Source organism: Pan troglodytes, chromosome 1, assembly GCF_028858775.2.
Source record: "Pan troglodytes isolate AG18354 chromosome 1, NHGRI_mPanTro3-v2.0_pri, whole genome shotgun sequence".
NCBI lineage: Eukaryota > Metazoa > Chordata > Mammalia > Primates > Hominidae > Pan > Pan troglodytes.
Genome location: NC_072398.2, coordinates 137,328,692 through 137,342,526, shown reverse-complemented (window position 1 = coordinate 137,342,526; position 13,835 = coordinate 137,328,692). Strand labels below are relative to the sequence as shown.

Here is a 13,835-nt window from a genome sequence, read left to right as displayed (position 1 = left end):
CCTAGGGTGGGGCCGAGAGCCTGCATTTCTAATCTGCTCCCAGGTCATGCTGATACTCCTGGTTCATGGTCAGCATTTTTGCAGGAAGGGCAGAGGGCATTATTTTCAAATTTGGCTACATATGAGAATCACCTAGGGAGTTTAAAAAAAATGCTGATGCCAGGGTCCCATCCCCAGAAATTGTGATTTAACTGGCCTCAGGGTGCATCCTGGGCATCAAGATTCTAAAGCGTGGTAGAGTTTGAAGACCGCTAGTCTAACAAGTCCGCTCCCAGTTGCTTGCTGATTCTGTCCTGATTTCTTTTCTAGGAGAAACTGCTGTAGTCCAGAGTATATGTGAACTTGGGGACAGGTGCCTGGATTCAATCCTGCTGCTTTCCCTGTGGTTTGCCTTCCCATCTGGGAATGGGGCAATGATCCTGCCTACCTTAAAGGGTTGTTATGAAGATTAAGTGAGGTCTGATATACATGAAGAACCCAGAAAAGTGCCTGGTGTGATGTGTTATTACTTCATTATTATTTTCAACTGCTAAACAATTAAGATTCACTAAGCTTTAATAGATGGTTATTTGTTGTGAGGCCCACGAGTGGGGCTCAGAATGCCTTTCCTTCCAAATATGCTTACCAGGAGAAGTCATCCTACTAGTTTGTTGAGAACTTAAAAGGCAGAGATGTCATTCTGAGGGGAAGAAATTTAAGACCTACTCCCCCAAACTGGGTCACTGAAAGCAGGAATTAGGACACTGAAGATCCACTTCTACTTCCACAAACGCATTCAGGCATCATTTATGGAGTGTCCACTGTGTACAGGGTATTCTGCTAAGCCTTGGGGAGAATTACAAAACAGCTAGAAAGCACGGATGTTTAGCTTTCAAGAGCTTCTGGTCTAATGCAGAAGATAAGCTAGGCACATAGTCAAGTAGCTTCCTTATTGCCTACAGGACTCATTCATTTGTTCAATCAATATTCAAAGCTACTTGTTGTGAGCTAGCCACAATGCTAGGGACTGAGATTACAAAGATAAAGGAAAAGAAGACGTGCTCCCCCCACTTTCCTCCCACTCCCCCAAGATGCTTATTGTCTGGGAGAAGAGATAGAAAACCACACAGAAAATTATAGAGCTTTGAAAGTACCTTGGGAATCCAGGAGTCCCTCCCCACCACCAGCAGACTAGGCTGCAGAAGAATGTCTGGGAAAATTCTCGGAGGAGGTGACTTGGGGCTGCTCAACCCCAGGCTCCTTAGCCTTGCATTTGAAGCGCTTCCGGATCTTTGCCCCACTGACTTTCTCAGCTGTATCTCTTAAGTCAAGCCCATTTCCTATACTCATTCATGCTCTGCTGTCTGACTGCTCAAGATTGCAAGGTCCATGGCAGCAAGGACAGCATTTGTCTTCTTCACCAAAGGGTCCCAAGAGACTTGTGGAGAGCCCGGCTAGTCTCAATGCTTAAATGAATGAATGTGGTCTTTTGTTTGTGCAGGGACAAGCCTGACCAGCCTTGAAGACCCAAGTAAGGCTCAGCCTTTGTTTAGCCATCTCAACAGCAGAGACAGGTAACTGCCACTTACAAGATACTCCTACATCCTTCCTGAGCCCTACTAGGCTTGGAAGCCTGGTCAGCCAGGCAACCAGCCATGAGATCTGGAATTGGTGGTGCTGCCTGCCTTAGACACGATATACCTGCATCTGCCTCAGTTTTCCTTCATGACTAGACCTCTTCTCTGAATACCACTCTACCAGTCTAAGTCTTTCAATCAGCCTCCCAAGCCTTCCCCTTTCGGGACCAGATCATGTTCCCTTTATCCTTAGCTGTGTTTCTTGTCCTCTTCTGAACAGGCTGATGGCACAGAACCATGCCTGACTTTGTCACCAGTACTCTGAACCCCAGTGACCTTCTTTACCAGCACCTGCTGCAACCAAGATCAAGTTTTTGGCACCCTTTTAAACACTGTGCACTGAACTGCTCAGCCTCCATTATTTTCCCAGCCTTGTCCTATCTTCTTCCTCATAACCCCTGAGTCTGGTTTCTACCCCTGCGCCCTAGCCACAGCATTCCTTGTACGCAAGTCAGTCCTAGGTTAGATAGCCCATTTCAAATGCAGCCTCCCTGTGTAATTCCCTCTCACAATGTAATCTCTCTCTTCCCTGAAGTCCCGTATCACCACACCTGCACCTCACTTAAAGACCTTTTTACTTTACATCACAGCTGTTTGTGTACCTGTCATCCTTTTTTTTTTTTTCCCCAGAGATGGAGTCTCGCTCTGTTGCCCAGGCTGGAGTGCAAATACTGTGATCTTGGCTCACTGCAACCTCTGCCTCCCAGGTTCAAGTGGTCCTCCTGTCTCAGCCTCCCGAGTAGCTGGGATTACAGGCATGTGCCACCACACCTGGGTAATTTTTATATTTGTAGTAGAGACAGGGTTTCACCATGTTGGCCAGGCTGGTCTCGACCTCCTGAGCTCAGGCAATCCACCCGCCTCAGCCTCCCCAAGTGCTAGGATTACAGCCATGAGCTACCTACCATGCCTGGCCTATCATCCTTTCTATAAGGCTTGTAAGCCAAGCACATGTGTTTTTCATCTCTGTATGCCCCAAGGTCACTACTGGACCCTCAGACGGTTTTCTGAAAAGATGAAGAAATCAGACAAATTAAATAGGATGCAGTAGTCTCCCTGACCCTCTGGCCCCACTCCATTCTGCCTGCACATCCCCTCCTATAGTAATCACTCTAAACACAGCTTTTCTCATGCCAAATGCTTTCCCATTGCCACATTCCTTATCTTGAATCAAGTCTGCCCCTACCCCTTTTGCCGTATCTGGCCTGGATCCTACCTTCCCAACCTCGTCTGTTGACACATCTTCCATCACCCCAAACTGTACTTCCATAAGGACCCATCCAACCCTCATTTTTGTCTTGATGTTATGTTTTTCTTCATCCTGGAAAATTTTCTTTTCCTTCCCCTGTTCCTGCCTGGCCACCTAATGTGGTTTGGCTATTGGCCTGGCTCAGTAATCACACTCAGCACTGAGATATTTTAGGATGAAAAAGCCCTTCATTTCAATGTTGTGAGTAGATTTTAGGATGAAAAAGGCCTTCATTTCAACGTTGTGAGTAGATTTTTCTAGCAAGAAATGAGTCTTCTTAAGTCCTTAAGGGTGGATGGTACCCTTGTCTTGGGAAACCATGTGGTGGGTGGGACAAATGAAAATAAAAATATGCCTAAGGTTCTTGAACTAAGAACTGTGAGGAATTGAAGCTGAAGGTAGATGTCTTCAGTCTGAGAAGCTAAGTGTTCTGTTCGGTAACAGAAATGAAATGTACAGCTGAGTAGGAGTGGGGTAGGGAGCTGCAGAATGTCCCTCCGGTTGCAACAAATTTAGCTGATGCTGTATCTATACTGTCCTTTGTTTCTGCAGGATGTGGGATTTCTTTATTAAGAGCTACTTACTAATATAATAGCAAATATTTGTTACACATTTACCATGTGCCAGAACTGAGACAAGTCCTTGAGAGGATTAACTCTTGCAATTCTCATAACAATTTTATAATTTTTCAGGCAGAGAAGTTAAGGATCATGTCCTGCAAATAAAGGCTGAACCAAGATTTGAATGACAGGGTCCTGACTCCACAGGCTGTACTCTTAACTGCTACTACCACAGTTTTTGTTTGTTTGTTTTTTAAATCTCACCCTTTAAAAATTCCTTTTTAGGTATGTTTTATTAGTAGTATAATAGAGCATCCTTGTTCCTTGGGGGTCCAAACTGAAAAATTTTTACCGGTAGGAATGCCCAGTCACATTATGACACTTTTTCACATGCTACCTTGCTTCATCTGCTTATTGCTTCATATTCATAAATCGTATTTCTCCTAGGAAATTTGGAGTGTCCTTGAAGGTAGGAATTATGTCTTAAACTTTCACTTGGTTCCCACAGTAGGCCTAACTGTATTGTCCCTACTCATTGAATTGAATAAAACTAGTACTCCAGCAACCTTATACCTCTGGAGTAAAGCAAAGCTAGTGCAAATATATACAGTAGAAGTATAGTCCATTTCCAGAGCTTCTGGGAAGGCCAAAATCACTAACCACACAGTAACTTAAAAATAATCCTGCTGGCCAGGCACGGTAGCTCACGCCTCACTTTGGGAGGCCGAAGCAGGCAGGTCACAAGGTCAGGAGTTCAAGACCTGCCTGGACAACATGGTGAAACCCCATCTCCACTAAAAATACAAAAATTAGCCGGGTGTGGTGGCACGTGCCTGTAATCCCAGCTACTTAGGAGGCTGAGGCAGGAGAATCGCTTCAACTCGGGAAATGGAGGTTGCAGTGAGCCGAGATCATGCCATTGCACTCCAGCCTGGGTGACAGAGTGAGACTCTGTCTCAAAATAAAAATAAAAATAAAACACCAACATGAAACCGTATTTAATTTAGGGCTTTGCTGTCCAGCGAACTCAAACTGCAGATGTGCTGCAATCAGCCTAATTGAAAGTGGTTATAACCCATGCTTTGACTCCCTCTGTTGGCAGGAAGAGGTTGCTTTCTCACTTGCGGGAATTCTTAGCTCAGGTTGTATAATGGCTGTTTACTACAGATACAGCCTGAGAAAATTCAGCCAGATTAGAAAAGGGGAAGACAAAACCCACTGAATCTTTCTCCCCAGATGGCAACTAAATACTCTTTTCATTTTTCTTACATGCTAACATTGCTACCTATAAACTGCTTAGTTAATTGTTCAGAGAACCACCACACACCTGACCTTGTTTGGCTGTGACTTTCTTCTTCTTTTTTTTTTTTTTTTTTGGAGATGGGGTCTCATTCTGTCGCCCAGGCTGGAGTGCAGTGGCGCGATCATAGCTCACTGTAACCTCAAGCTCCTGGCCTCAAGTGATCCTCCCGCCTCAGCCTCCAGAAGTGCTGGAATTACAGGCGTGAGTCACTGCACCTGGCCCCAGTCTTCTAATTGCAGGGTATAAGAAGTACAACCTTGATAGCTCACAGAAGGCTGCACAGGGAAAGCCTGGCTTTCCCACACTGTCTGCTAACACTGTATCTCTAATATTTTCCATGATACAGGAATTTTTTTGGCTTCATCTAGTGGAATAAAATATCTAAAATTATTCGTTTGAATCATTAAGTGGAATCAAACACATATACATCTTTCCTTAGCACATTGTTTCTTTCCCAATTCCCCCTTTCCAGAATTTTTATATACGCATCTCAACTGTCACTTAATCACGTCAATGACTCCTCATCATTTGAGATTTGGCTCCAATACCCCAGGCAGAATTCCTCTGTATGGTTTTCCCACAGGCATACAGAGCATCTCTTCTCCCATTCGGCTGTGAGCAACTCCTAAGACCAGTGGAGACCCTGAGATGCCACCAGTGCCTGGCATATTTCAGAATTCAAAAAAGATTTGTTTAAATAAATACAATTTAAAACCATATTCCATTTTAAAGGCTAATTTTATCCATATGAGAATTCTCCCTGCATGCAATGTGAAGACATTTATTTCATTAAAGGGGCATAACAATTTTATATATATATATATATATATATATCATGTTGTCAAGAAACTTTGTTTACATTAGAGTATAATTAAATAGGCCTGGCACCAATCAGGGCTCTGCCACTTACTGTTTGGAGAAGCGATTCACAATTCGCATCCTTGCACGTTCTTCCTAGATGTGCCAAGAATGCAAGACCCTGATCACGCTTTACTTGGGCCATTTCTCAGCGTTGTGTTTGCAGCGAGCAATCTTGAGGGATGAGGTAATGTCTCCCTATGGAACAAAGAGCAGGCTTGCTTACTGCTCACTATAACATGGTGGGTTCCCCAAGCTCAGCATTCCTCTTCTGTAATGCAACCCATCTTGTGTGTAAGCATGCATCTGGGCCTGTGTGCTTCGTTCCTGTGAGAACTGGGGTCCAGGGAGCCAACTCAAAAACGGTGATACTCTGGCTATTGCTTTTGTTGTAATAGTCTTTTATCTCTGACTCAGAAGTCTGGTGTGTTCTGTCAGCATTCATGAAACCGTGAAAGCTAACGTGTTAGTTTGCAAACATAACAAAATATGATTCATCACAGTTCTCCACGCTCACTAGCTGGGCGTCCCTACACGAGTTTTTTAACCTCTCTTAGCTGCAGTTTCCCTTCTTTATATTATAAAGGGGACGGTGGTGTGTATGTACCCGCTCCATAGCTTCGTCTTGGGGTTAAGACTGTAAAATCCCTACCACACTGGACTCTTCCCAGGACTTCCCTTTCCCTCTTTGAACTCTGCCAGAGACTATTCTGCATTTGAGGCCTGGCGATGCTGGGCAGGGGCGGGTATGGGTGAAGCACAGGGTGGGCCGCGGCTGGCGGGTTTGGTGCAGAAACGGGCTGTGGCCAAGCCGAGAAAGCGCGCCCAGCGGCCGCCCTGCGAATCCTCCGTAGGCGGGGCCGGGACTGCTGTGAGCTAATAGGAACGGGGGCCGGGCGTTCGGTCTCGCCGCTGCAGTCGCAGAGCAACCACGCGGCTTTGACCGTCTATTTCAAAGGGCTTCGGGGTCTTGCGGATGGGGATCACTGCGGGCACTGGAAACCTGCCGGCCCCCACCCAGCCGCCTCTCAGATTCGTGGCGACCGCACCCTTCTGGGTAGCGGCGCCAGGCCCTCTGCCGTCCCCACCGCTCGCAGCCACCAGGAAACCCCGCGGCCGCGCTCGAGCGCGCGCCCTCCGACCACATGCACCCGCACACGCATGCTCCCAGCGCTCCCACGCGTGCTGACACCCTCCCGGCTTCCGCCCACGCAGTCGCGGGGCCCGGGCGCGCGGGCTCGGGGCAGCTGCGCGGCGTCCTTGGAGGCAGGTGCTGGGGGCAAGACGAGCTCTCGGAGGATGCTGCGGCGCGGGGCGCGTCGCCCCCCTCAGTCCACCAGAGCCCGGATACCTCAGAAATTCGGCTCTGGGTCTGTGGGGAGCGAAATGCAACCCAAACCCCGTTTTTCCGAACCCCGCGCAAATAAACACGCACAAGCACGCACACAGACGTCGCCGCGACCGGCGCTCGCCGCCGCAGGTCCAGGCCGCCGGCCGGCCGGGCCGCGAGGGAAGAGCCCAGGCCCGAGAGGGGTCGCCGCTTACGTCTCGCAGCCCGAGGGGCGGCCGCTCGGCCTCGGCCGCTCACAGGCGCGACGTAAAGGCCCGGCGTCACCGGCCCGGCTTAACGGTGCAACGGCTGGCCTGGGCCTGCAACTCTGGGGTCCCGGCCGGGCTGGAGCGGCCGCCGGAGAGACCTGGTAGGCGGGGCGCTTGGGGCAGGAAGGGAGCCGGGGAGGGAAAAGCGCGACTGTGATTCGTACGGCTGGGCCCGGACCGTGAAGGGGACCGGGTTGCGGCTGCCCTCATACCGACCAGGTGGGACCGTCGGACTGCGGCCGCCCTTGGCTCAACTGGGTCGCCGACCTTGTTGAGGGGCGACCACTGCGGGGAGACCGAGAGCCTGCGGCCGGCGTTTGAGGCGGATGGCAGTGCCCTGAGCGCGGCGGCTGGGTCTCGGTGACACTGACGACGGGAGGGGCGGTCGGAAGAGCGCGCGGCCGTCGCCTCTGGCTTAACACAGCAGATGCGCTGAGACTCCAACAGGTGGCTCCGTGGCGCAATGGATAGCGCATTGGACTTCTAGAGGCTGAAGGCATTCAAAGGTTCCGGGTTCGAGTCCCGGCGGAGTCGTAACGCTTTTTTCCCTCCCCCCTACAATTTATTTTCTGCCTCCATCATGTCTCTTATTTTTTTTTGCTAAACGGTTTAACTTGTCTCTCATTCCCTGCTCTCGCAGTTCACTGCATTCGGTTCTTGCGGTCCTTTCTTAAGCGGCTCGCAGGGTCCCGAGCCCCTCAGCTCCCCGGGCCTCGGTGGCCCAGGGCCCAGCTCAGCCGACTGGGCAGTCGATCTAGGTCCTGAGAAGAGCGGCAGCGGCGGCGGCGTCGGCGGCGGCGGCGAAGGAAAAGCGACACTGAAGCGAAGGCTCGCGGTTTCGGCCTAAAGGAAAGTGCAGGGGAGTCCCGGGTCTCGGGTGACACCCCCACGCCTTGAGCGGGACTATGGTTGCGAGGGAGGGACGAGAAAACACGCCTACGCCCTGCGTGCGCTGTGCTGACTACCTCTCCAGCATGGAGGCTTCCAGATGAGCAGACACCCGAATCCCAGCGGGAGCCCGTCAAAAATGGAGATTTCTGCCGTCACTCTGGGACTCTTAATTCGGTCCGTCTGGGGTGGGGCCCAGGAATCTGCATTTCTGATAAGGTCACCCGCTCCCCTCCCCCATTATTCCAGTGCAAAGAGGTCCTAGGCCCAGTGCCCATCAGCTCCTCAAGACACGAATTACTATATCTTTTTCTGACAACTGTTAACTTTGTACAAGGTTAGCAAATAAATCCAGGAATGAATGGAATCTTTTTTTTTTTTTTTTTTTTTTTTTTGAGACGGAGTCTCGCTCTGTCGCCCAGGCTGGAGTGCAGTGGCGCGATCTCGGCTCACTGCAAGCTCCGCCTCCCGGGTTCACGCCATTCTCCTGCCTCAGCCTCCCAAGTAGCTGGGACTACAGGCGCCCGCTACCACGCCCGGCTAATTTTTTGTATTTTTAGTAGAGACGGGGTTTCACCGTGTTAGCCAGGATGGTCTCGATCTCCTGACCTCGTGATCCGCCCGCCTCGGCCTCCCAAAGTGCTGGGATTACAGGCGTGAGCCACCGCGCCCGGCCTATGAATGGAATCTTAAAACTCGTAAAACAACAATGAAAGGTAATTCACACAAAAGATACAAAATCCAAAATTGTCAAAAAAGCTACAGGGAAAAGTAAACATCAATGTTATTCCTATAGTCCAGCCTTGCAATTCTCTCCACAAGCCATTAGAGGTAATGGTTTCTTGGAAATATTTTCAGATTTATTTTACGCCCATATCAGCATTTTTAACATCTTTTGTCATAAATATGTCGTAAATAACAATGTTATTGATACATATCCTTTTAAAAACACAATGGTAGTATGCTATACTGGCTTGTTTTACCTATGAATATATGTAGAGCTGCCTTGTTCCATTGTACGTATGTATGGTAATGATTTAACAGTCCCTAATAGCTGGACATTTAGATTGCCAGTATTTTCCTGTTACAAACAATGCATCAGTGAACATCCTTGTTCTTTTATTATTGTACACAAGTACAGGTACATCTATCTGTAGGATAGATTCCTAGAAAGTTGAATTGCTGGTTCAAAGGTTTGTGCGTTCTTAATCTGTACATTTTTAAATATATATTGGCAAATTGCCCCATAGAGATTGTATCCATTTTTCTCTCCTTAGCAATGTGTGAGAGTGCCTGTTTCCCCACAACTCACAAAAGGTGGTTTCTAGCTGTGATTTTAATTCGTCTCTTATATTGATTTTTTAAAATTTGTATTTATATTATTATTATTATTATTATTATTATTTGAGACAGGGTCTTGTTCTGTTGCCCAGACTGGAGTGCAGTGGCACTATCACAGCTCATTGCACCCTCAACCTCCTGGGCTCGAGCAGTGCTTCCACCTCAGCCTCCCAAATAGTTGGAACTACAGGCACATGCCAACACACCCGGCTAATTTTAAAATTTTTTGTAGAGATGGGGGTCACTCTATGTTGTCTAGGCTGGTCTTGAACTCCTGGACTCAAGAAATCCTCCCATCTTGGCCTCCCTAAGTGCTGGGATGACAGACAGGAGCTACTATGCCTGGCCTGTGTCTTTTATTATGAATCAAGATGAGTACCTTTCCATACAGAGAATAATTTGTAATTTTTTTCCTGTGATTTATCTGTTCTTGAGTTGTGTTCATTTTTCTGTGGTATGATGGAAAACAGCCCTTTGTGATATATGTTACAATTATTCTTTTTCAGTCTTTTTGTCGTTTGACTTTGTTTATGGTATTTTGTTTTGTTTTTCTGTCTTACAGAAATTCATGTATTTGGATTTATCAGTCTTTTATGGCTTCTAGGTTTGGGGCCATAATACACTCAGATTATTAAGTTATTTCTTTAATGGCTTTATTTTTATGGTTTTGTTTATCTTTGCTTCATCTGGAATGTGTTTTTGTGTAAGGAGTGAAGTGGAAGTTTTGTCCCAAAATCACTTTTAATGAACACTCCTTCTTTTCTACACGATGTCATTTGAAATGCCACATTTATAATTTTTTTTTTTTTTTGAGACAGAGTCTTGCTCTGTTGCCCAGGCTGGAGTGCAGCGGCACAAATCTCAGTTCACTGCAACCTCCACCTCCCAGGTTCAAGCAATTCTCTTGCCTCAGCCTCCTGAGTAGCTGGGATTACAGGTGCATGCCACCACGCCCGGCTAATTTTTGTATTTTTAGTAGAGACGGGGTTTCGCTATGTTGGCCAGGCTGGTCTCGAACTCCTGAGCTCAGGCGATCCATCTGCCTCTGCCTCCTAAAGTGCTGGGATTACAGGCAAGAGCCACCACGTCCGGCCCACATTTATAATTTTCTAAATTCCCACACGCATATGGGTTTCTGGATTCTCTGCTGCATATGGGTTTCTGGATTCTCTGCTCTATTCCACTGACTTTTCTGTTAATTTTGATTCACCAGAACTGTGCTGTTTTACCATTTAGTAGGGTCAGTCCTTGTAGGGTCCAGCCCCACAGGGTCGGTGGGTTTTCGCCCCATGTGTGGAGACGAGAGATTGTAGAAATAGAGACACAAGACAAAGAGATAAAAGACAGCTGGGCCTGCGGGACCACTACCACCAAGATGCGGAGACCAGTAGTGGCCCCAAATGCCAGGCTGCGCTGATATTTATTGGATACAAGACAAAGGGACAGGGTAAGGAGTGTGAGCCATCTCCAATGATAGGTAAGGTCACATGGGTCACGTGTCCACTGGACAGGGGGTCCTTCCCTGCCTGGCAGCCGAGGCAGAGAGAGAGGGAGAGAGGAGACAGCTTGTGCCATTATTTCTGCATATCAGAGACTTTTAGTACTCTCACTAATTTGCTACTGCTATCTAAAAGGCAGAGTCAGGTGTACAGGATGGAACATGAAAGCAGACTAGGAGCGTGACCAGTGAAGCACAGCATCACAGGGAGATGGTTAGGCCTAGTCAGGCCCTCCACAAGAGGTGAAGGAGTAGAGTTGTCTCTAAAACTCCCCTGGGGAAAGGGAGACTCCCTTTCCCAGTCTGCTAAGTAGCAGGTGTTTTTCCTGGACACCGACGCTACCGCTAGACCATGGTCTGCTTGGCAACGGGCGTCTTCCGAGACGCTGGTGTTACCGCTAGACCAAGGAGCCGTCTGTTGGCCCTGTCTGGGCATAACAGAAGGCTTGCACTCTTGTCTTCTGGTCACTTCTCACTATGTCCCCTCAGCTCCTATCTCTGTATGGCCTGGTTTTTCCTAGGTTATGATTATAGAGTAAGGATTATTATAATATTGGAATAAAGACTAATTGCTACAAACTAATGATTAATGATATTCATACATAATATGTATGATCTATATCTAGTATAACTATTCTTATTTTATATATTTTATTATACTGGAACAGCTCATGCCCTCGGTCTCTTGCCTCGGCACCTAGGTGGCTTGCCACCCACAAGCCCTTTCTTGTTACTCTTTTGTTTTTTTAAACATTTTCCTACTCATTCTTGAATTATTATTTTTCCTCAGTGAATAATAATAGCACTTATTTGGCATTTGTTATATGACAGGTACTATTCTCAGTGCTCTATGTGTCTTCATTTAATCCTCCTGACAGCCCTACCAGGCAGATACTATTATCCCCTTTCATGGAAGAGGCATCTGAGACAGAGAGGTTAAGTAACTTGTGCAAGGATACACAGCTAATAAGCAGCAAGCCTGGATGAGAACCCAGAAAGGCTGGGTCTATGGGTAAAACCACAATTCCTTATCATCTTTTCACATGAGCTTTAGCTACAGCTAGTCTGGCTCTAATTTTAGGAGGTATTTTTGTTGGAGTCATGTTATATTTATAGATTAAAATAGAATTGGGCCAGGTGCTGTGGCTTATGTCTGTAATACCAGCACTTTGGGAGGCCAAGGCAGGTGGATTACTTGAGGCCAGGAGTTTGAGATGAGTTTGGCCAACGTGGCGAAACCCCGTCTCTACAAAAAATATAAAAATTAGGTGGGCATGTTGGCATATGCCTGTAATCCCAGCTGCTTGGGAGGCTGAGGCACGAGAATCACTTGAACCTGGGAGGTGGAGGTTGCAGTGAGCTGAGATTGCGCCACTGCACTCTAGCCTGGGTGACAGAGCCAGACTCGAGAGAGAGGGAGGGAGGGAGGGAGGGGGAGGGAGAGAGGAAGGGAGGGAAGAGGAGAGGAGAGAGGAGAGAGAGAGAGAAAATGAGAATTGAACTAATTAGGATGTTGAGTCTTCCTGTGTAAGAGCAGCAGGAGGAAATAAAGAACAGCTATGCCTTTTCATTTTCAGTCCTGTGCTCTTCTGGAGTGTGTTAAATATAAATCTTGATTTTTTTAACTTTATTTCCAGATAGTTTATCTTTTTTGTTGGAATCCTTTCCTCCACTATATTTTGTAACTGGTTATTATTTATATATAAGAAGGCTTTTGATGTTTTAAATAATTTTATATCTCATTAAATTATCTTACTATTTAAAATAGTTTTTCAGTTCTAAATCACAATGAGATACCACTTCACACCCAATAGGAAGGCTGTAATAAAAAAGACAGACAATACAAGCGTTGGCAAGGATTGGAACCCTCATTCATTGCCAGTGGGGATGTAAAATGTGTGGCCTCTTTGGAAAACAGTTTGGCAATTCCTCAAAAAATTAAATATTAGAGTTACCATAGGACCCAGCAATTCCACTCCTAGGCATATCCCCAAGAGAACTAAAAACATGTCCACACAAAAATGTGTATAGGAATATCCATAACATTATTTTTGTTGTGGTGGTTGAGACAGGGTCTCGCTGTGTTGTCCACGCTGGAGTGCAGTGGAGTGCAGTGGCATGATCACGGCTCACTGCAGCCTCGACCTCCTGAGCTGAAGGGAGCCTCCCATCTCAGCCTCCCAAGTAGCTGGGACTACAGGCGTGCACCACCATGCTTGGCTAATTTTTGTATTTTTTGTAGAGAATGGGTTTCACCGTGTTACCCCAGGCTGGTCTCGAACTCCTGGGCTCGAGTGATTCGCCTGCCCCAACCTTCCAAAGTGCTGGGATTACAGGTGTGAACCACCATGCCCGGCTAGCATTGTTTTTAATAACCAGAAAGTAAAAATAATCCAAATGTCCATCAAATGATGATTGGATACACAAGATCTGGTATACCTATTTGATGAAATATTATTCAGCAAAAAAAGGAATGAAGTTACAATTCATGTTACAATATTAATAAGCCTTGAAAACATGCTAAATGAAAGAAGCCAATCACAAAAGACCACATATTGTATGATTCCATTTATATGAAATGTCTAAAATAGGCAAATCCATAGAGACAGAAAGTAAATTAGCGGTTGCCAGGAATTGGGAATGGGGAGAATGTGAAGTGACTGACTGCTAATGGGTATGGGGTTTCTTTCTGGGATGATGAAAATGTTCTGGAAGTAGTGGTGATAGTTGCACAACTGTGAATATACAAAAATCCATTGTATTATACACTTTTCAAATGGGTGAATTTTATGATAAGTGAGTTATATCTCAATTTAAAAAAGGAAAAATAGTTTTTCAGTTGACTAAGTTGTGTTATCTGGAAATAGCCTCAAATTATAAGTTTACTTTTTCCTTTCTAATTTTTATGCTTACTATTATTTTT

The 13,835-nt window shown here is 46.5% G+C and overlaps 2 protein-coding genes and 2 non-coding genes across 9 annotated transcripts in view; 3 read left to right on the top strand and 1 right to left on the bottom strand.

Annotated features, from left to right (window-relative positions):
* The window catches only part of BCAR3 (BCAR3 adaptor protein, NSP family member), a 278,588-nt gene extending 270,756 nt beyond the window's left edge, over positions 1-7,832 (bottom strand). For 2 of the 6 annotated variants that reach the window (XM_063799520.1, XM_024347172.3), the window contains exons 1-2: positions 7,022-7,159; positions 5,639-5,784 (exon numbers count right to left, since the gene is read on the bottom strand). The gene's annotated coding sequence lies outside the window, so the exon portion shown is untranslated. Of the gene's footprint in view, positions 1-5,638; positions 5,785-6,238; positions 6,391-7,021; positions 7,268-7,452 lie in introns of those variants that run through there. The other 4 variants (XM_054667967.2, XM_024347176.3, XM_054667966.2 and 1 more) reach the window with 4 other exon arrangements.
* On the top strand, positions 6,344-8,435 carry LOC129137262 (uncharacterized). Its single transcript, XM_063799535.1, has 2 exons — positions 6,344-7,286; positions 7,826-8,435. The coding sequence occupies exons 1-2, from the start codon at positions 6,748-6,750 to the stop codon at positions 7,857-7,859; spliced, it is 573 nt and encodes a 190-aa protein (XP_063655605.1). The 5' UTR covers positions 6,344-6,747; the 3' UTR covers positions 7,860-8,435.
* MIR760 (microRNA mir-760) lies at positions 6,901-6,979 on the top strand. Its single transcript, NR_035988.1, has one exon. It is a non-coding gene; the product is annotated as a microRNA mir-760 (primary transcript).
* Positions 7,635-7,719, top strand: TRNAR-UCU (transfer RNA arginine (anticodon UCU)). The gene is given in 2 exon segments: positions 7,635-7,671; positions 7,684-7,719. It is a non-coding gene; the product is annotated as a tRNA-Arg (tRNA).
* Positions 8,436-13,835: the final 5,400 nt, after the last annotated feature.